Genomic DNA, 22,917 nt, shown 5'->3' with positions numbered 1-22,917 from the left:
ATCCTCTCTCGGTTGCCTTGCTCTCTCCTTCACTCTATCCTCTCTCTGTTGCCTTGCTCTCTCCTTCACTCTATCCTCTCTCTAATCTTTTCCTCTCAACTCTTTCAATCCCCTTGTCTTTTTTACTGTCCTTTGGCTCTCTCTCTCTCATTCTCTCTTCCCTCTCTCTCTATCTGTGTATTCCACGGCCCCTGTATCAATGTGCCTCCTGCCCAGACCTGAAAAGCGCTCAGGTCTTGATTTCCTTCTCCTATTTTTTACTCTTCATCTGAGGCCCTAAAAGGTGTGTGAGGGGTACATAAGACGACAGAGTGAGGAGGAGGTGAAGGGATGAACAGATGAGTGGAAAAGCTGTTGATATGAGGGAATGATGCTGGAGTGAGCAATGGGTCCGGGTGGGTTTGCATCAAACATAGAGGATAAAAGCAGGAGCAGACACATAAAACAGACTTCCCAGAGCCAGGCAGATACAGCAGGGAGGAATAACTCAGAACAGCCGAGGAGAGGAGAGGAGCCATGTCTTGGCTGGACATTGTATTGAAGAAACAGATCTGGGCTACCTGAAGGACCAGCAAACATGTACCTTTCCTCATGCTACTGTATCTATGCTTTCTCACCATGTGCTGACAACATGTGCCATATCCCCCAGCCCTGTACCCCCAGCCTTGTACCCCAGCTCCAGCCCTGTACCCCCAGCCTTGTACCCCAGCCCCAGCCCTGTACCCCCAGCCTTGTACCCCAGCTCCAGCCCTGTACCCCCAGCCTTGTACCCCAGCTCCAGCCCTGTACCCCCAGCCTTGTACCCCAGCCCCAGCCCTGTACCCCCAGCCTTGTACCCCAGCCCCAGCCCTGTACCCCCAGTCTTGTACCCCAGCCCCAGCCCTGTACCCCCAGTCTTGTACCCCAGCCCCAGCCCTGTACCCCCAGTCTTGTACCTCAGCCCAACCCCAGCACTGTACCCTGGATATATGACTGGGGGATAGGAGTGGGGCAGGAGCAGCTGGTGGCTAGGTGTAGTGTGGGGTGGAAACATGTGGGTAGGTGGAGGGGGAGAGGGGAGGATTCTGGGTAGTGGGAGTTGACTTCCCAAACATGGTTACCAAGGCAACAGCCTCCTCAAGGACAGACAGGGCTTCCGACCCCTTGAGTGGGGGGAAAGAACAGCCAGTAAATGCAACATGTAAACGTTGACTAAGTACGGAATGAGTCAACAGTATCCACTCTGCACAGCTGTCATTCTTAGAAAGCATATTTTAGGACTATTTGCTTTCTAGATCTAGAGAAGTTATTTTGTTGATTAATGTTGATTATTGTGCAATGAAGAAATCAATGTATGTTTATTCATACAGTACAACACAGAAATCAACAGACAGACAGCTCCTTAAGAGAAATCAGAGCAGATGAAGATATGTGTCCAAGAGGAAATAAAGCAGATGATCTGTTAGCTCATCAGTGTTGTCAGTCTAGAGTTACAACAGAGGGATGCCCACCCTCCTCCTCCGGGGCTACCCATCTGCAGGTTCCAGGCCTACTATAATACATCTGATGCTAGCCAGCTAGCTCCTCAGGACCCTGAATAGCCCTAAAGTCAGGTGAACTAGAGCAGGGTTGGAGCAAAAGCCTGCACTTTATCCGCTGACCTGGTGTACGGGATCTGTGATGATACCAAAAACAGTTTAAATGGTTTTGCTTTGTGGTCTGGGGTGGTGGAAGCCGGAGACGAGAGCCCATCTCTGGCTCAGTGGTGAAGGGCTTGGCCACACATTTATACCCTAAGCCCTGCCCTGGCCGACTCTACAGGATGAGCTCATGGAAAAAGCCGAGCAGCAGGCTTTTCGTAACAATCAGATGGTCTGATGGCTGTGTAGTGGATGGTATGATGGCTGTGTAGTGGATGGAATGATGGCTGTGTCGTGGATGGTATGATGGCTGTGTAGTGGATGGGATGATGGCTGTGTAGTGGATGTATGATGGCTGTGTAGTGGATGGTCTAATATCTGTGTAGTGGATGGTCTGATGGCTGTGTAGTGGATGGTCTGATGGCTGTGTAGTGGATGGTCTGATAGCTGTGTAGTGGATGGGATGATGGCTGTGTGGTGGATGGTATGATGGCTGTGTAGTGGATGGGATGATGGCTGTGTAGTAGATGGTATGATGGCTGTGTAGTGGATGGGATGATGGCTGTGTAGTGGATGGTATGATGGCTGTGTAGTGGATGGTCTGATATCTGTGTAGTGGATGGTCTGATGGATGTGTAGTGGATGGTCTGATATCTGTGTAGTAGATGGTCTGATGGATGTGTAGTGGATGGTCTGATGGCTGTGTAGTGGATGGTCTGATGGCTGTGTAGTGGATGGTCTGATGGCTGTGTAGTGGATGGTCTGATATCTGTGTAGTGGATGGTCTGATATCTGTGTAGTGGATGGTCTGATATATGTGTAGTGGATGGTCTGATGGCTGTGTAGTGGATGGTCTGATAGCTGTGTAGTGGATGGTCTGATGGCTGTGTAGTGGATGGTATGATTGCTGTGTAGGTGATGGTCGGATGGCTGTGTAGTGGATGGTCTGATGGCTGTGTAGTGGATGGTCTGATGGCTGTGTAGTGGATGGTCTGATAGCTGTGTAGTGGATGGTCTGATGGCTGTGTAGTGGATGGTCTGATGGCTGTGTAGTGGATGGTCTGATGGCTGTATAGTGGATGGTCTGATTGCTGTGTAGTGGATGGTCTGATGGCTGTGTAGTGGATGGTATGATATCTGTGTAGTGGATGGTCTGATGGCTGTGTAGTGGATGGTCTAATATCTGTGTAGTGGATGGTCTGATGCCTGTGTAGTGGATGGTCTGATGGCTGTGTAGTGGATGGTCTGATGGCTGTGTAGTGGATGGTCTGATGGCTGTGTAGTGGATGGTCTGATATCTGTGTAGTGGATGGCCTGAAATCTGTGTAGTGGATGGTCTGATGGCTGTGTAGTGGATGGTCTGATATCTGTGTAGTGGATGGTCTGATATATGTGTAGTGGATGGTCTGATGGCTGTGTAGTGGATGGTCTGATGGCTGTGTAGTGGATGGTCTGATGGCTGTGTAGTGGATGGTATGATTGCTGTGTAGGTGATGGTCGGATGGCTGTGTAGTGGATGGTATGATGGCTGTGTAGTGGATGGTCTGACTGATGTGTAGTGGATGGTCTGATGGCTGTATAGTGGATGGTCTGATGGCTGTATAGTGGATGGACTGATATCTGTGTAGTGGATGGTCTAAAATCTGTATAGTGGATGGTCTGATATCTGTGTAGTGGATGGTCTGATATATGTGTAGTGGATGGTCTGATGGCTGTGTAGTGGATGGTCTGATGGCTGTGCAGTGGATGGTATGATTGCTGTGTAGGTGATGGTCTGATGGCTGTGTAGTGGATGGTCTGATAGCTGTGTAGTGGATGGTATGATATCTGTGTAGTGGATGGTCTGATGGATGTGTAGTGGATGGTCTGATGGCTGTATAGTGGATGGTCTGATGGCTGTGTAGTGGATGGTCTGATATCTGTGTAGTGGATGGTCTAATATATGTGTAGTAGATGGTCTGATGGCTATGTGGTAGATGGTCTGATGGCTGTGTAGTGGATGGTCTGATGGCTGTGTAGTGGATGGTCTGATGGCTGTGTAGTGGATGGTCTGATAGCTGTGTAGTGGATGGTCTGATATCTGTGTAGTGGATGGTCTGATGGCTGTGTAGTGGATGATATGATGGCTGTGTAGTGGATGGTCTGATGGCTGTGTAGTGGATGGTATGATGGCTGTTTAGTGGATGGTATGATATCTGTGTAGTGGATGGTCTGATGGCTGTGTAGTGGATGGTCTGATGGCTGTGTAGTGGATGGTATGATGGCTGTGTAGTGGATGGTCTGATAGCTGTGTAGTGGATGGTCTGATATCTGTGTAGTGGATGGTCTGATGGCTGTGTAGTGGATGGTCTGATGGCTGTGTAGTGGATGGTATGATGGCTGTGTAGTGGATGGTCTGATGGCTGTGTAGTGGATGGTATGATGGCTGTGTAGTGGATGGTATGATATCTGTGTAGTGGATGGTCTGATGGCTGTGTGGTGGATGGTCTGATTCCTGTGTAGTGGATGGTCTGATATCTGTGTAGTGGATGGTCTGATATCTGTGTAGTAGATGGTCTGATATCTGAGTAGTGGATGGTCTGATATCTGTATAGTGGATGGTCTGATGGCTGTGTAGGTGATGGTCTGATATCTGTGTAGTGGATGGTCTGATATCTGTGTAGTGGATGGTCTGATGGCTGTGTAGTGGATGGTCTGATAGCTGTGTAGTGGATGGTCTGATATCTGTGTAGTGGATGGTCTGATATCTGTGTAGTGAATGGTCTGATGGCTGTGTAGTGGATGGTCTGATGGCTGTGTAGTGGATGGTCTGATGGCTGTGTAGTGGATGATATGATGGCTGTGTAGTGGATGGTCTGATGGCCGTGTAGTGGATGGTATGATGGCTGTGTAGTGGATGGTATGATATCTGTGTAGTCGATGGTCTGATGGCTGTGTAGTGGATGGTCTGATATCTGTGTAGTGGATGGTCTGGTGGCTGTGTAGTGGATGGTCTGATGGCTGTGTGGTGGATGGTCTGATTCCTGTGTAGTGGATGGTCTGATATCTGTGTAGTGGATGGTCTGATGGCTGTGTAGTGGATGGTCTGATGGCTGTGTAGTAGATGGTCTGATATCTGTGTAGTATATGGTCTGATATCTGAGTAGTGGATGGTCTGATATCTGTATAGTGGATGGTCTGATGGCTGTGTAGTGGATGGTCTGATGGCTGTGTAGTGGATGGTCTGATATCTGTGTAGTGGATGGTCTGATGGCTGTGTAGTGGATGATCTGATAGCTGTGTAGTGGGTGGTCTGATATCTGTGTAGTGGATGGTCTGATATCTGTGTAGTGGATGGTCTGATGGCTGTGTAGTGAATGGTATGATGGCTGTGTAGTGGATGGTATGATGGCTGTGTAGTGGATGGTCTGATGGCTGTGTAGTGGATGGTATGATGGCTGTGTAGTGGATGGTCTGATTGCTATGTAGTGGATGGCCTGATGACTGTGTAGTGGATGGTTTGATATCTGTGTAGTGGACGGTCTGATGGCTGTGTAGTGGATGGTCTGATGGCTGTGTAGTGGATGGTCTTATGGCTGTGTAGTGGATGGTCTGATTCCTGTGTAATGGATGGTCTGATGGCTGTGTAGTGGATGGTATGATATCTGTGTAGTGGATGGTGTAACGGCTGTCCTCCTCTTCTTCATCAGAAGAGGAGCAGGGATTGAACCAAGGCGCAGTGGAGTTTGAATACATAATGAATTTAATGACAAGACGAAAAAAACACGAACTTGACTATACACTAACAAAACAAATAAACGGTGTAGAACAGATCTGAACGACGGACTCACATAACACACGAGAACGCACGAACAGGGAAAAAGCCTACACATAAATGATACTTAACAAACAAACCGAAACCAGTCCCGTGTGGCGCAACGACATACACAAACACAGGAGACAATCACCCACAACGAACACTGTGACAACGCCTACCTAAATATGACTCTTAATTAGAGGAACGCCAAACACCTGCCTCTAATTAAGAGCCATACCAGGCAACCCAAAACCAACACAGAAACAGAAAACATAGAATGCCCACCCAACCTCACGTCCTGACCAACTAACACACATAACAACTAACATAAATAGGTCAGGAACGTGACATTACCCCCCCCACAAGGTGCGAACTCCGGACGCACCAGCACAAAGTCTAGGGGAGGGTCTGGGTGGGCATCTAACCACGGTGGTGGCTCAGGCTCCGGGCGAGGTCCCCACCCCACCATAATCCATCCTAGCTTCCTCCCTCTAAGAATGTCCACCCTCTTTTTAACCCCACAAAATCCTCTTAATAACCTCACTAATAAGGACAGCACCGGGACAGAGAGATAAATCAAGACAGAGGGATAGATAAGAATATAGAGGTAGATCAAGATAGAGAGGGAGATCAGGATAGAGGGGCAACTCCGGACTGAAAGGCAGCTCCGGACAGAGAGACAGCTCTGGACTGATGGGCAGTTCTGGGTATCTAGCCGTTTCAGGCTGAAGGGCAGCTCATGGCTGACTGACGAATCTCGACGCTCATGGCTGGCTGACGGCTCTCGACGCTCATGGCAGGCTGACGGCTCTCGACGCTCATGGCAGGCTGTCGGCTCTCGACGCTCATGGCAGGCTGACGGCTCTCGACGCTCATGGCAGGCTGACGGCTCTCGACGCTCATGGCAGGCTGACGGCTCTCGACGCTCATGGCAGGCTGACGGCTCTCGACGCTCATGGCGCTCTGACGGCTCTGGCTGCTCATGGCTCTCTGACGGCTCTGGCTGCTCATGGCTCTCTGACGGCTCTGGCTGCTCATGGCTCTCTGACGGCTCTGGCTGCTCATGGCTCTCTGACGGCTCTGGCTGCTCATGGCTCTCTGACGGCTCTGGCTGCTCATGGCTCTCTGACGGCTCTGGCTGCTCATGGCTCTCTGACGGCTCTGGCTGCTCATGGCTCGCTGGCGGCTCTGGCAGATCCTGTCTGGTTGGCGGCTCTGGCAGATCCTGTCTGGTTGGCGGCTCTGGCAGATCCTGTCTGGTTGGCGGCTCTGGCAGATCCTGTCTGGTTGGCGGCTCTGGCAGATCCTGTCTGGCTGACGGCTCTAGCGGCTCCTGTCTGGCTGACGGCTCTAGCGGCTCCTGTCTGGCGGATGGCTCTGTAGGCTCATGGCAGACGGGCGGCTTTGCAGGCTCATGGCAGACGGGCGGCTTTGCAGGCTCCTGGCAGACGGATGGCTCAGACGGCGCTGGGGAGACGGATGGCTCAGATGGCGCTGGGGAGACGGATGGCTCAGATGGCGCTGGGGAGACGGATGGCTCAGATGGCGCTGGGGAGACGGATGGCTCAGATGGCGCTGGGGAGACGGATGGCTCTGGCCGGATACGGTGCACTGTAGACCTGGTGCGTAGTGCCGGAACTGGAGGCACCGTGCTAATGATAAGCACCTTCCTACTAGTGCGGGGAGCAGGGACAGGGCACACTGTATTCTCAAAGCCCACTCTATAACTGATGCGTGGTACCGTTACTGGTGACGCCGGGCTGAGGACAAGCACATCAGGATTAGTAGGGGGAGAAGATACAGTTTGTACAGGGCTCTGGAGACGCACTGGTAGCTTAGTGCGTGGGGCCGGAACTGGAGGCACCGGGCTAGATACACGCACTACAGGGAGAGTGCGTGGAGGAGGAACAGGGCTCAGGATACGCACTGGTAGCCTAGTGCGTAGTGTAGACACTGTAGGTACTAGGCTGGGGCGGGGAGGTGGTGCCGGAAATACCGGACCGTGGAGACGTACTGGCACTCTTGAGCATTGAGCCTGCCCAACCTTACCTGGTTGAATGCTCCCGGTTGCCCGACCAGTGCGGGGAGGTGGAATAACCCGCACCGGCCTATGTAGGCGAACCGGGGAAACCATGCGTAAGGCAGGTGCCATGTATGCCGGCCCGAGGAGACGCACTGGAGACCAGACGCGTTGAGCCGGCCTCATGACACCTGGCTCAATACCCAATCTAGCCCTACCAGTGCGGGGAGGTGGAATAACCCGCACTGGGCTATGCACTCGTACAGGAGACACCGTGCGCTCTACTGCGTAACACGGCGCCTGCCCGTACTCCCGCTCTCCACGGTAAGCCTGGGAAGTGGGCGCAGGTCTCCTACCTGCCCTTGGCCCACTACCTCTTAGCCCCCCCCCAAGAAATTTTTGGGAATTACTTACGGGCTTTTTGGGCTTCCGTGCCAGACGCGTTCCCTCATAGCTCCGGTTCCTCTCCCCGGTAGCCTCTGCTCTCCTCAGTGCCTCCAGCTGTTCCCATGGGAGGCGATCCCTACCAGCCAGGATCTCCTCCCAAGTGTAGCAACCCTTTCCGTCCAATACATCGTCCCATGTCCATTGCTCCTTCTTTTCCTGTCCCTTTCTCCGTTGACTCCGCTGCTTGGCTCTGGTATGGTGGGTGATTCTGTAACGGCTGTCCTCCTCTTCTTCATCAGAAGAGGAGCAGGGATTGAACCAAGGCGCAGTGGAGTTTGAATACATAATGAATTTAATGACAAGACGAAAAAAAACACGAACTTGACTATACACTAACAAAACAAATAAACGGTGTAGAACAGATCTGAACGACGGACTCACATAACACACGAGAACGCACGAACAGGGAAAAAGCCTACACATAAATGATACTTAACAAACAAACCGAAACCAGTCCCGTGTGGCGCAACGACATACACAAACACAGGAGACAATCACCCACAACGAACACTGTGACAACGCCTACCTAAATATGACTCTTAATTAGAGGAACGCCAAACACCTGCCTCTAATTAAGAGCCATACCAGGCAACCCAAAACCAACACAGAAACAGAAAACATAGAATGCCCACCCAACCTCACGTCCTGACCAACTAACACACATAACATAAATAGGTCAGGAACGTGACAGATGGTCTGATGGCTGTATAGTGGATGGTCTGATATCTGTGTAGTGGATGGTCTTATGGCTGTGTAGTGGATGGTCTGATTCCTGTGTAGTGGATGGTCTGATGGCTGTGTAGTGGATGGTCTGATATCTGTATAGTGGATGGTCTGATATCTGTGTAGTGGATGGTCTGATATCTGTGTAGTGGATGGTCTGATATCTGAATAGTGGATGGACTGATCGCTGTGTAGTGGATGGTCTGATATCTGTGTAGTGGATGGTCTGATATCTGTGTAGTGGATGGTCTGATGGATGTGTAGTGGATGGTCTGATGGCTGTGTAGAGGATGGTCTGATGGCTGTATAGTGGATGGTCTGATATCTGTATAGTGGATGGACTGATATCTGTGTAGTGGATGGTCTAAAATCTGTGTAGTGGATGGTCTGATATCTGTGTAGTGGATGGTCTAATATATGTGTAGTAGATGGTCTGATGGCTGTGTAGTGGATGGTCTGATAGCTGTGTAGTGGATGGTATGATGGCTGTGTAGTTGATGATATGATATCTGTGTAGTGGATGGTATGATGGCTGTGTAGTGGATGGACGCCACTCTATTTTATGTGATTACTCTCCAGGACTTCTCTTTCCTCCTCTGCCTAATTAAATAAATATTTCTGACCTGGGATGCCTTATCTTCACTTTATGGCTGCTGACTGGGGCGGCAATGTGTATGTGTTTGTGAGAGTGTGTAGATGTGTGTGATTCTCTGCACTTTTGTGTGCATCTGTCGCAGTCTCTGTAAATGTGTGTCTTTCTCAGTGTGTCAAAACGTGTGTATGTGTAATCTGTGTGTTTTTATAGTGTTTCTGTGTGAGGTTGGATGGTATCATACCTTTTGCGAGAGCATCCGCCTGCCTGCTCGCTGCCAGGAATTCTGCCGGCAGCTCCCCGGAAGGCTGCCGGCCGGGGGCAGACACTCTGCTAGCTCTAATTGCTGTTCCTGACTATGGATTTCCGTTCCTGGCTACGTCTGCTGTCCCTCTGTCCATCCCTCCATCCGTCCCTCCATTCGTCTGCAAGATGCTCCTGTCTTTCTCCACCATCTAATCTTCTAATTTGGCTGTCTGTTTAAAATGCTTCTCCATTTGGCCTGATTACCCCCCCTCTCTATCTCCATCTCCCTCCCCCTAACTCTCTATCTATCTCTCTATCTCCCTTCCCCTAACTCTCTATCTATCTCTCTCTCTCTATCTCCCTCCCCCTAACTCTCTATCTCTCTATCTCTCTATCTCTCTATCTCTCTATCTCTCTATCTCTCTATCTATCTATCTATCTATCTATCTATCTATCTATCTCTCTCTCTCTCTCTCTCTCTCTCTCTCTCTCTCTATCTCCCTTCCCCTAACTCTCTCTCTCTATCTCCCTTCCCCTAACTCTCTCTATCTATCTCTCTCTCTATCTCCCTTCCCCTAACTCTCTCAATCTCTCTCTCTCTAACTCTCTATCTCCCTTCCCCTAACTTTCAATCTCTCTCTTTATCTCCCTTCCCCTAACTCTCTATCTATCTATCTATCTATCTATCTATCTATCTATCTATCTATCTATCTATCTATCTATCTATCTATCTATCTATCTATCTATCTATCTATCTCTCTCTCTCTCTCTCTCTCTCTCTCTCTCTCTCTCTCTCTCTCTCTCTCTCTCTCTATCTCTCTTCCCCTAACTCTCAATCTCTCTCTTTATCTCCCTTCCCCTAACTCTCTATCTATCTATCTATCTATCTATCTATCTATCTATCTATCTATCTATCTATCTATCTATCTATCTCTCTCTCTCTCTCTCTCTCTCTCTCTCTCTCTCTATCTCCCTTCCCCTAACTCTCTCTATCTATCTCTCTCTCTATCTCCCTTCCCCTAACTCTCTCAATCTCTCTCTCTCTCTCTCTCTCTAACTCTCTATCTCCCTTCCCCTAACTCTCAATCTCTCTCTTTACCTCCCTTCCCCTAACTCTCTATCTATCTATCTATCTATCTATCTATCTATCTATCTATCTATCTATCTATCTATCTATCTCTCTCTCTCTCTCTCTCTCTCTCTCTCTCTCTCTCTATCTCTCTTCCCCTAACTCTCAATCTCTCTCTTTATCTCCCTTCCCCTAACTCTCTATCTATCTATCTATATATCTATCTATCTATCTATCTATCTATCTTTCTATCTATCTATCTATCTATCTATCTATCTATCTCTCTTCCCCTAACTCTCAATCTCTCTCAATCTCTCTTCCCCTAACTCTCAATCTCTCTCAATCTCTCTTCCCCTAACTCTCAATCTCTCTCAATCTCCCTTCCCCTAACTCTCAATCTCTCTCAATCTCCCTTCCCCTAACTCTCAATCTCTCTCTTTATCTCCCTTCCCCTAACTCTCTATCTATCTATCTATCTATCTATCTATCTATCTATCTATCTATCTATCTATCTATCTATCTATCTATCTATCTATCTATCTCTCTTCCCCTAACTCTCAATCTCTCTCAATCTCTCTTCCCCTAACTCTCAATCTCTCTCAATCTCCCTTCCCCTAACTCTCAATCTCTCAATTTATCTCCCTTCCCCTAACTATCTATCTATCTATCTATATATCTATCTATCTATCTATCTATCTATCTATCTATCTATCTATCTATCTATCTATCTATCTATCTATCTATCTCTCTTCCCCTAACTCTCAATCTCTCTCAATCTCTCTTCCCCTAACTCTCAATCTCTCTCAATCTCTCTTCCCCTAACTCTCAATCTCTCTCAATCTCCCTTCCCCTAACTCTCAATCTCTCTCAATCTCCCTTCCCCTAACTCTCAATCTCTCTCTTTATCTCCCTTCCCCTAACTCTCTATCTATCTATCTATCTATCTATCTATCTATCTATCTATCTATCTATCTATCTATCTATCTATCTATCTATCTATCTATCTATCTATCTATCTATCTATCTATCTCTCTTCCCCTAACTCTCAATCTCTCTCAATCTCTCTTCCCCTAACTCTCAATCTCTCTCAATCTCCCTTCCCCTAACTCTCAATCTCTCAATTTATCTCCCTTCCCCTAACTATCTATATATCTATCTATCTATCTATCTATCTATCTATCTATCTATCTATCTATCTATCTATCTCCCTTCCCCTAACTCTCAATCTCTCTCAATCTCCCTTCCCCTAACTCTCAATCTCTCTCAATCTCCCTTCCCCTAACTCTCAATCTCTCTCAATCTCCCTTCCCCTAACTCTCAATCTCTCTCAATCTCCCTTCCCCTAACTCTCAATCTCTCTCAATCTCCCTTCCCCTAACTCTCAATCTCTCTCAATCTCCCTTCCCCTAACTCTCAATCTCTCTCAATCTCCCTTCCCCTAACTCTCAATCTCTCTCAATCTCCCTTCCCCTAACTCTCAATCTCTCTCAATCTCCCTTCCCCTAACTCTCAATCTCTCTCAATCTCCCTTCCCCTAACTCTCAATCTCTCTCAATCTCCCTTCCCCTAACTCTCAATCTCTCTCAATCTCCCTTCCCCTAACTCTCAATCTCTCTCAATCTCCCTTCCCCTAACTCTCAATCTCTCTCAATCTCCCTTCCCCTAACTCTCAATCTCTCTCAATCTCCCTTCCCCTAACTCTCAATCTCTCTCAATCTCCCTTCCCCTAACTCTCAATCTCTCTCAATCTCCCTTCCCCTAACTCTCAATCTCTCTCAATCTCCCTTCCCCTAACTCTCAATCTCTCTCAATCTCCCTTCCCCTAACTCTCAATCTCTCTCAATCTCCCTTCCCCTAACTCTCAATCTCTCTCAATCTCCCTTCCCCTAACTCTCAATCTCTCTCAATCTCCCTTCCCCTAACTCTCAATCTCTCTCAATCTCCCTTCCCCTAACTCTCAATCTCTCTCAATCTCCCTTCCCCTAACTCTCAATCTCTCTCAATCTCCCTTCCCCTAACTCTCAATCTCTCTCAATCTCCCTTCCCCTAACTCTCAATCTCTCTCAATCAATCTCTCTCAATCAATCTCTCTCAATCAATCTCTCTCAATCAATCTCTCTCAATCAATCTCTCTCAATCAATCTCTCTCAATCAATCTCTCTCAATCAATCTCTCTCAATCAATCTCTCTCTCTCTCTCTCTCTCTCTCTCTCTCTCTCTCTCTCTCTCTCTTCCCCTAACTCTCGATCTCTCTCTCTATCTCCCTCCCCTAACTCTCTATCTCTCTATCTATCTCTCTATCTCCCTTCCCCTAACTCTCTATCTCTCTCTCTATCTCCCTTTGAGAGCGACTGGAATTCTTTTCACTCTATTGGGTTTTGGTGTGTATATATATATATTGATTAGTTTAGTTGTTTTAAGGGTATCTTGTCTAACTATCACTAAGCACGTATAGGGGTGGTGGGATCGTTGAGGTTGGTTTTCGCGAGGGCACAACCAGAGGGTGGGGCTGGTTGCAATGGCCACTCGAGGAAGTTTGGAGTTTGAAAAACTTAGTCGGCGGCATGGAGTAAAGAGTCCTGCTGAGGCCGGGTGTTCAGTGGAAGAATGTAGTTTGGCTGTGGGTGCTATCATTGGGTATGATAGCATCAAATCAGCCTCAAGGATGAATAGCGCTGTAGTGATATTCTTAGATTCCATTGAAAAGGTGAATAAGATAGTTGAGAGGGGTGTTGTGTTGCGGGAGACACAGACGCCGGTATTTCTGCTTATGAATCCGGCGAAGAAAGTTATATTTTCTAACGTGCCACCATTTGTTAGAGATGAAGTGTTGGAGCGAGAGTTATCTCGTCATGGTCAAATCGTATCTACAACAAAGAATGTTCTTTTTGGATGCAAATCTCCGTTGCTGAAACATGTTGTGTCTCATAGGAGACAAGTGCATATGATCTTAAAAAAGGACGTTGATGAACTGAATTTAGCGTTCAGTTTTAAGATTGATGGATTTGATTATGTCTTCTACGCTTCTATTGAATCAATGAAATGCTTTGGCTGTGGAAGAGAGGGGCATTTGGTGCGTAGTTGTCCCGAGAATGATCGCGCAGAGCCCGGTAGTAGCTCTAGTGCTGGTGCAGTTAACGCACCACCGTGAAGGGATGAACATGCTAAGGGTGCAGAGGAAGGGAGAAGGTGGGCAGATGTGGTTGGAAAAGTAGGAGAGGAAGGCATTGTGGATACGGGGGCAATTGTGGTAGATCAGAACAAAGAGGGAGGGGAAACAGTCGGTGAGATTGCGACTGCCGTTGCTGAGGTGGTGCTGGAAAATTAAATTGGAGGTCAAGAGGAGATTGAAATAACGGAAAAGGAAGCAGCTGTTTTCAAAGTACCGAGGAGTAAGAGGAAGAATTTAAGGGGTGGTGAAGGGTCTAATTCTAAGAGGAAGGTAGAGATTGATAAATCAGATGAGGATGAACAGGTTGTAGAGATGGTGGAGTTTTCTTCTGGGGAGGATAGCGAGAGTGAGTCATCTGACGCGTCACAACAAAATAGCGAGACAAATGGGGTGGAAGGGAGGTATGGGATGGAGAAGGTACGTCAATTTCTGAAGTTGACAAAAGGGAAGAAATATATGCAGGATTACAATGTAACTGATTTTTTCCCTGAAAGGGAATTGTTTATTGAATCAGCAAAGTTTCTGATGTCAAAAATTACAGGGGAGGTTTGAAAAGCCCTGAAATTGCTAGACTCAAGAAAGTGGTCACGAGAGTGATAAGTGATGTAAATTCGAAAGAAAATGAAAGAGTTCAGTTGCAGCTTTAACTCTGTAAAGAGATGTGGTGTCTGTATCTTCCTCTGTATATTTTTTTCATCCATGAGCAGTTTTAAGATTTCTTCTTTAAACGTAAATGGGGCAAGAGATGGTAAAAAAAGAGCCATAGTGTATGAGTTAATTAGGGGAAAGGGAAGTGACATAAATTTTCTACAAGAAACGCATAGTAATTTGGAAAATGAAGTTATGTGGCAACAGGAGTGGGGGGGACAGTGGTGTGTAGTCATAAAAACTCAAAAAGTGGGGGTGTGGCTATCTTGTTCTCAAAAGGGTTTTTGCCTTTGTCATATGAGGTTGAAGAGGTAGTTGAGGGGAGGTTATTAAAAGTTAGAGCAAGGTATGAAAACATCACTATGTGTCTGATAAATGTATATGCCCCAGTGGTGGCAGTTGAGAGGGTATGTTTTTTAGAGACATTATCAAATACCATTGAGAAATGTAACAATGAAGATTATTTATTTATTGCTGGGGATTTTAACTGCACAGTCAGCGATTTAGATAGAAATCACCAAGAACCTCATATAGCCTCAAGGACTTTTTTAAAACGCCTCATTGTAACACATGTGTGATATTTGGCGGAGTCAACATGGAGGCTCAAGGCAGTACACCTGGGCGCATGTGAGAGAGAACACCATCTCTATGGCCAGGTTAGATAGGTTTTATTGTTTTGAGCATCAATCTCAGGTCTGTAAATCAAGTGTCATAACCCCAGTGGGATTTTCTGATCATTGCTTAATAACAGAGGTGGTGTTCATTAACGATGTAAAACCCAAGAGCGCATACTGGCATTTTAATATAACTTTATTGAGTGATGCTCACTTCAGGAAATGTTTTAGTTTTTTCTGGGAGAGGTGGAGGTCTCAAAAGGCCATTTTTGTATCCCTTCAGCAGTGGTGGGATATAGGGAAAATCCAGATTCAACAATTCTGTAATCAATACACGAGGAATGTCACCAAGGATATCACCAGATCAATGAAAGCCCTAGAGTTTGAAATAGTGGAACTCATGATGTTGGTTGAGACCACAGGAGATCGAGGCCATACTCAGGCCCTCAAGAGGAAAAAAGCTGCATTGGCAGACCTGCTGGGTATCAGAGCACAGGGGGCATTGGTGAGAAGTACGTTTCAGGGAATCTCTGAAATGGATGCCTCATCCAAATGTTTCTTTGGTTTAGAGAAAAAGAATGGACAAAGAAAAATTATTAATTCTCTCAAATCAGCTGTTGGACAAGAGCTCACTAGCCCTAGTGAAATTAGAAAGAGGGCAGTAGAGTTCTATGCTGATCTCTACAAGTGTGAGTACAAAGAGGATAAAACAGTGACACAGCAGTTCCTTGATGGGCCCCCACAGGTGGCTGCAGAAGCTCAGGTTGAGCTTGAGCAACCATTGTCTTTGCAGGAGTTATACACTGCATTAAAAGGCATGGAAAATGGAAGGGCACCAGGCATTGATGGGCTTCCCGTTGACTTTTTTAAGTCTTTTTGGGCTATGTTGGGAGAGTATTGGCTAGCAGTAGTTAATGATAGTTTAACCGGAGGGTTACTACCAATAAGCTGCAGAAAGGCTGTCCTCACCCTACTGCCCAAAAAGGGTGACCCTAGGGAGGTGAAGAACTGGAGGCCGGTGGCTTTATTGTGCACTGATTATAAGATCCTGTCAAAGGCTTTGTCCAACAGGCTGAGGGAGGTGATGGGGCAAATCATACATACGGACCAGTCCTATTGTGTTCCTGGTAGGCAGATAGGGGATAACATTTCTCTGATTCGTGATTTTTTGGACGTCTCTAGGGCTATTGGGTTGGATGCTGGTCTAATTTCAATTGATCAGGAAAAGGCATTTGAACGAGTTGAACATCAATATTTATGGCACACGTTTGAGGCGTTTGGGTTCAGCTCTGGTTTTATTGCCATGATAAAGGTGATATGTGGTGACATTGAAAGTGTATTGAAAGTTAACGGTGGTTTGAGTGCTCCTTTTAAAGTGTGTAGAGGTATTAGGCAGGGATGTTCTTTGTCAGGAATGTTATATGCCATTGCTATAGAGCCCCTACTAAATAGCATTAGAAGTCGCATTGAAGGGGTGTACCTTTCAGAGGATATTCCTCCTATTCGTCTCTCAGCCTATGCTGATGATGTAGTTGTTTTAGTGAAAAATCAAGCGGAGGTGGATAGTTTGAGTCTAATGGTTGATCGTTTTAGGGGAATATCCTCTGCAAAGGTAAATTGGGAAAAGAGTTGTGCTTTACAGATTGGAGAATGGTCTGGAGGGATCATGGCTTTGCCAGGGGGGCTGGAATGGTGTAAGGGAGGTTTTAAGTATCTTGGAGTGTACCTAGGAGATGAGGGGACTATGGAAAAAAATTGGATTGGGGTGGTTGAAATGGTGGAAGGGAGGATGAGGAGATGGCGTTGGTTGTTATCTCGTATGTCATATAGGGGGCACACTATTATAGTTAACAATGTGATTGCCTCTGCACTGTGGCATCGGTTGTCAGTTTTAGAACCACCATCTGGCCTTCTGGCTAAGATACAGGCAATTATTGTGGATTTCTTTTGGGATAAATATCACTGGGTTCCACAAAGTGTTTTGTATTTGTCAAAAGAGGATGGGGGACAAGGTCTTGTACATCTTGCTAGTAGGGCTGCTGCTTTCCGGTTTCAGTTTATTCAAAGGTTGCTTTATAGACCGGAAAATGTGGTGTGGAGAGGGGTGGCAGGTCTTGTATTACAGCGGGTTGGAGGATTAGGTTTAAAGAAGGCTTTATTTCTGGTTGATAGTAGCCAGATTTCTAGGGAGGGAGTACCTCCGTTTTACAGAGGCCTTCTCAGAGTGTGGAGCATAATGAAGGTGTCCAGAAGAACTTCAGCGGAGTCAGTGCATTGGTTGTTGGAGGAACCTCTGGTGTTTGGGGCAAGACTGGATTGTACAACTGCAGCTGTTCCACATTTCTCCAAGATTCTGGTGAAGGGCAAAATCATCACCTTAAAACAGTTAATGGCCATGGCTGGGCCCGCCTTAATGGATGGAAGACGGGTGGCTGAACATTTGGGGGTGAGGTCGGAAAGGATTGTCGGACAACTGCTGGGAAGCTGCAGGAAGGCTCTGTCAGCGGAAGAGTGGGGTATGCTTAATAGCCAAAAGAAGAAGGTACAAGATGAAGACGTCTCATTTCCAAGACTAGGGATTACACCAAATATCCCAGAGTCAGAAAGAAAGGCGTTATTGCTGGATTTGAGAGGGTTGGAGGAGGTGGGTTTGGATGAGGTGAATGGGAAGGACTTGTATAGGGGGTGTGTCAAGGTGTTGAATAAAGATAAATTGAAAAATAGAAAAGACACTCCATGGAGGGTAAAATTGGGCATTGATGACAAGGTAAAGCCAGCATGGAGAGCACTGTACAAGCTACCGTTACAAAAGGGTACTGGTGATATGCAATGGAGGGTTTTACATGGCCTCATTGCAGTTAATGCTTTTGTATCTGTTATTAACTCAGATGTTAGAGATGGATGTCCTTTTTGTAATATAAGAGAAACCATTTTTCACTGTTTTATGGAGTGTGAGAGGATAAAACCTCTATTGGAGGTAGGGGAGTTTTTCAATAACACTGTTTTTATTTTGGGGTTTCAATATAGTAAGCAACAGAAAAGAAAATGTCAACTGTTAAATTTTATTTTGGGACAAGCTAAGATGTCAATTTTTCTGAGTAGGAAACATAAGATAGAAACGTGATATGGGCAGGATGTAAGATGTGTTTTTAAAGGATTAGTGAAAGCAAGAATAAAAGTGGATTTTGAGTTCTTCTCAGCTGTAAAAGATCTCCCATTGTTTGAGGAGAAGTGGGCCTGCGAAGAAGTGCTTTGTTTTGTAGAGGAGGGGAAATTATTTTTTGTTGATGAAATAAGTTGAATGTATATTTATGTTAACACTTGAGTATAAAATAAAGGTTTTATAAAAACTCAAACTCTCTCCCCCTAACTCTCTCTCACTCTCGCCCCCTAACTCTCTCTCTCTCCCTCACCCACTCATTCAATCTCTCTCTGTCAATTTCAATTCAATTCAAGCGGCTTTATTGGCATGGGAAACATGTGTTAACATTGACAAAGCAAGTGAGGTAGACTATACACAATACACTGTCTCTGTCTGTCTGTCTGTCTGTCTGTCTGTCTGTCTGTCTGTCTGTCTGTCTCTGTCTCTGTCTCTGTCTCTGTCTCTGTCTCTGTCTCTGTCTCTGTCTCTGTCTCTCTCTCTCTCTCTCTCTCTCTCTCTCTCTCTCTCTCTCTCTCTCTCTCTCTCTCTCTCTCTCTCTCTCTCTCTCTCTCTCTCTCTCTCTGTCTCTGTCTCTGTCTCTGTCTCTGTCTCTGTCTATCTCTCTCTCTCTCTCTCTCTCTCTGTCTATCTCTCTGCAAGGTCTGGATGGCTTCTCACAGAGAAAGGAAGGGAACTATCCCCTCAGGCCATTTGGCAAGGGTGCGACGAGAGGAGGAGAGGAGAAAAAGGCCCTAAAAACCAGGACCAGATACAGCATATTAATACAGCACATAATAGCCTGTTGAACACATACCCGAAGATCCTGCTGAATCTGTTGTCCTTAGATGTAGGGGTTATAACAGATATTTCAGGGGTTATTTTTGTAGGTGCAACATCTTCACTAAAACTCACATACTGTATTATTAGAATTGAATATGGAAAAACTTTATCCACACAACGCAGAAATGTTCCCTACTACAGTATGTCACTGTAATGAAACAAGCGGACATGTTTGTGTGTCAGTTCCAGGATGCTAATGTTTTCCATCTACATTCCAACATCCACGTTGTTCCTGTTTGTGGAGGATAAGGCTGAAACAAAACAAAAGGACCATGACAACCTAGGACCTCAGCAACACCCATAGCAACTAGCACACTGCAATGTTTTCCCACAATCCACTGCTGTTTGTCTCTGTGTCAACCTCTTCGGACTGGCAGACAGGCGAATCCGATGCCAATCTTCGGAGCCAGCAGCTGTGTGTGTGTGTGTGTGCGCGTGTGTGCGTGTGTGAGTGAGTGAGTGCGCGCCAGAGAGCTGTGTAAGTGAACAGATGCTAAATTACAGGCCAGGCTAATGGCTTTGTCCATTTGGTCCTGGCTGGCTAATAATAGTTATACACTCAGCACTGGAGAATCTCAATGGTCATGATGGTGTGGATAATCATTTGGATGTGGATATTGGGACTATTTATGTCCAGTTTATATAACTCCCTCACAGTGCTCAGACCAGGTTTACCTGGTTTACCTGACTGCAGTATAGGTACACTGTATTGTATGTCCACCACCAAACAAGGGAGGTGAAATATTGAGGCTGGCTGTTAGAAAGTAGCTCATGTTGATTTCCAGCTTCCCAGATGTGTTGTGGGTGGTAAAGATAAGTTAATAAAGAGTAATGAGCTGGGACATGTGTTGGGGGTGGTAAAGAGAAGATCATAAAGAGTAATGAGCTGGGTCATGTGTTGTGGGTGGTAAAGAGAAGGTTATAAAGAGTAATGAGCTGGTTCATGTGTTGTCTTTAAGGGGTAAAGAAGTCTACGTTTCTTTCATTTGTTGTGAGATAAAACGTAACAATGTTCTAAAATGCCTCTCTTCTTCTATTCCAGGTCTTTCTGATGTGCCGTGAGAGGTGCGAGCCCCCCGCCCCAGTCCCGACCCCCTCCCTGGTGCTCCTTCTCCCAGGACCAGTCCCGACCCCCTCCCTGGTGCTCCTTCTCCCAGGACCAGTCCCGACCCCCTCCCTGGTGCTCCTTCTCCCAGGACCAGTCCCGACCCCCTCCTTGGTGCTCCTTCTCCTAGGACCAGTCCCGACCCCCTCCCTGGTGCTCCTTCTCCCAGGACCAGTCCCGACCCCCTCCCTGGTGCTCCTTCTCCCAGGACCAGTCCCGACCCCCTCCCTGGTGCTCCTTCTCCTAGGACCAGTCCCGACCCCCTCCCTGGTGCTCCTTCTCCTAGGACCAGTCCCGACCCCCTCCCTGGTGCTCCTTCTCATAGGACCAGTCCCGACCCCCTCCCTGGTGCTCCTTCTCCCAGGATCAGGATGGACCCTCTTCCGGGTCATGGCCCTCCACCAGTCAGGAGGGACGTTGATGGCCTGGACCTCCAGCAGGTGCCTGTCCTCTCCCTGGACCAGATCCGCTCCATCCGCGCCAACAACGACTACGTGGAGCGCCCCGTGACCCTGGACCATGCCTCCCAGTCTGGCTTCTTCTACGCCCACGATGACCGCTACCCCATCACCCACGGATACCCTCCTCAAGGTTACTCTCATGGTTACCCTCAGGGGTACCCTCTCCCCCGGAGCCAGAGCCAGCAGCAACACGCCCACCTTGCCCATCTGAGTCGCTCCAGTACTACCAGTTCAGCCATGTCTCGGATCAGTGCTGCCTCCGACCAGAGACTCCTGGTGGGCCTGACGCCCTCCCACTCTGGCCTGGCCTCGGTGGTGCGCTCCCAGCCTAAAGGAGAACTCAAGCCTGAGACTTCTCTGGGTAAACGCCTGGTGGAGGGAGAGGACCTGGGCTTGCACCTGTTTATCTGTGAGCTCTGTGGGAGGTGTAAGTGTCAGGAGTGCTGCGCCCCGCGGAGCCTGCCGTCCTGCTGGGCCTGTGGGCAGCGCTGCCTTTGCTCTGCTGAGAGTGCTGTGGAGTATGGCACCTGTCTGTGCTGCATCAAGGGCCTGTTCTACCACTGCTCCGCTCAGGATGACGAGGACAACTGTGCTGACCGGCCCTGCGCCTGCACATCCTCCCACGCCTGCACCCGCTGGTGCACCATGGGCCTTCTGTCGCTGTGCCTTCCCTGTCTCTGCTGCTACCCACCTGCCAGGCTGTGCCTCGCCCTGTGCCAGCGGGCCCACGACAGAGCCACCCGCCCCGGCTGCCGCTGCAGCAACACCAACACCGTGTGCCGCAAGATATCCACCTCCAACCCCAACCCTGGGCACACCCCTTTCTGCAGCAAGTCCCTCGAAAAGCCTGTATGACAGGGCTGCAGCGGGAGTCAGCCATCGCCTAGACAACGCAGTCTCAATGACAACATTACTATGACAACAAACATTGTTGCCATGACAACGCCATTGCCCCGCCCCCCACCCGTGACCTACCTACCGTGAACTTTCACCTTACGTACCTTCCATACCTCTCCTCCTGCCTGAGGAGAAATGACCAAAAGCTTTACTGTACTTCACTGTAACTGTACTGTACTGTACATGTGGAGACTTGAGCCGAAACCTGAAAACCGCCTGGTGATTTTTGCTGAACTGACTGCCAACCTTAACCTTACTGTGTTACAGTGTGGGCATACTGCCTCTACCTTCCTCTTACTTTGTGGGCCAGCATAGCGTACATACTGTGGCTCTGCTCTGTGGGATGGACTGGGGTTCTTCACTGTGCTGTGTGATGGACTGGGGTTCCTCACTGTGCTGTGTGATGGACTGGGGATCCTCACTGTGCTGTGTGATGGACTGGGGATCCTCACTGTGCTGTGTGATGGACTGGGGATCCTCACTGTGCTGTGTGATGGACTGGGGATCCTCACTGTGCTGTGTGATGGACTGGGGTTCCTCACTGTGCTGTGTGATGGACTGGGGATCCTCACTGTGCTGTGTGATGGACTGGGGTTCGCTCTGTTAGACTTGACCTATTTATTATTTATTGGACTTCCTCCTCAGTGAGGTAGAGAGAGAGACAGAGAGAGCGGACCATGTGTGACTCTGAGTACAGTGAGTAAGCTACTAGAACAAATCCCAACACAGCCATTAATAAAAGGAGTCTCTGGCAAATGTATATTCCAGGCATGAGATATACAGAGACTGGGTGGTCTACAGGGAGTCTACAGGGTGTGCCTCTTTCCATCCCCTCCCTCCCTCTCTGTCGCTCTGAAGAGGCATCCTGGAGCCGACCAACAGAATGGACATACAAGATGTGTCAATGAGCGCCCATGGCTGACATTTTGTGTGAGGCTGATGCAAAGACCCTATCCTAATGGTGGAACAAAACTCTAAAATTGAAAAATGTATTACTGTTTGACACACCAAAAACGGACCATGATGTACTAGGTGAATCTAAAGTGATTAAACACATTTGATATGGAAGGCACTATGAGATATAGAGGTGGATCGTCTGTAGTGTTCCCCAGCTGTCTGTCATACGAACAGACTAACCTGGGGGGGGGGGGGGGGGGCTCTGTTATGACCAGGTAGTGTGTGTAGGCATGTGTGTGTGTATACGTGTGTGTGTGTGCATGCACGCGCATGTCTGTGTATGTACACTAATGATTACGTGTAAGTGTGTATGTGGGTCTGTGTATGTTAGTGTGTGTTCTTGCCTGTGTATGTACAGTATATATGTGTGTGTGTGTGTGTGTGTATGTGTGTGTGTGTGTGTGGGACCACATGTCCCCTTCCTGCAGCAGTGTGTCTGGCCTGTCGGTGTTTGCTGTCAGCAGAAGCCTCCTGTTTTATTTTTAGAGCAGCTGCTTCAGAGGACCCAGAGTCTGGTCAGGTTTCTTCTCCACGGCAGGCTGACGCCAGCCTTCCCCGACCCCTCACCG

At 47.8% G+C, this 22,917-nt stretch overlaps 1 protein-coding gene across 1 annotated transcript in view; it reads left to right on the top strand.

The window, feature by feature from the left end:
* Positions 1–22,543, top strand: part of LOC129816991 (protein sprouty homolog 3-like) — a 27,208-nt gene extending 4,665 nt beyond the window's left edge. Inside the window, exon 2 of the mRNA XM_055871991.1 lies at positions 19,971–22,543. Within this exon, the coding sequence (XP_055727966.1) occupies positions 20,405–21,349 (945 nt within the window). The 5' untranslated portion in view covers positions 19,971–20,404 and the 3' untranslated portion in view covers positions 21,350–22,543. The remainder of the gene's footprint in view (positions 1–19,970) is intronic.
* The last annotated feature ends 374 nt before the right edge of the window (positions 22,544–22,917 follow it).

This window comes from Salvelinus fontinalis, chromosome 2, assembly GCF_029448725.1.
Source record: "Salvelinus fontinalis isolate EN_2023a chromosome 2, ASM2944872v1, whole genome shotgun sequence".
Classification (NCBI taxonomy): Eukaryota; Metazoa; Chordata; class Actinopteri; order Salmoniformes; family Salmonidae; genus Salvelinus; species Salvelinus fontinalis.
Note: the sequence above shows the minus strand (reverse complement) of the source record. Positions and strands in the feature narration are given on the sequence as shown.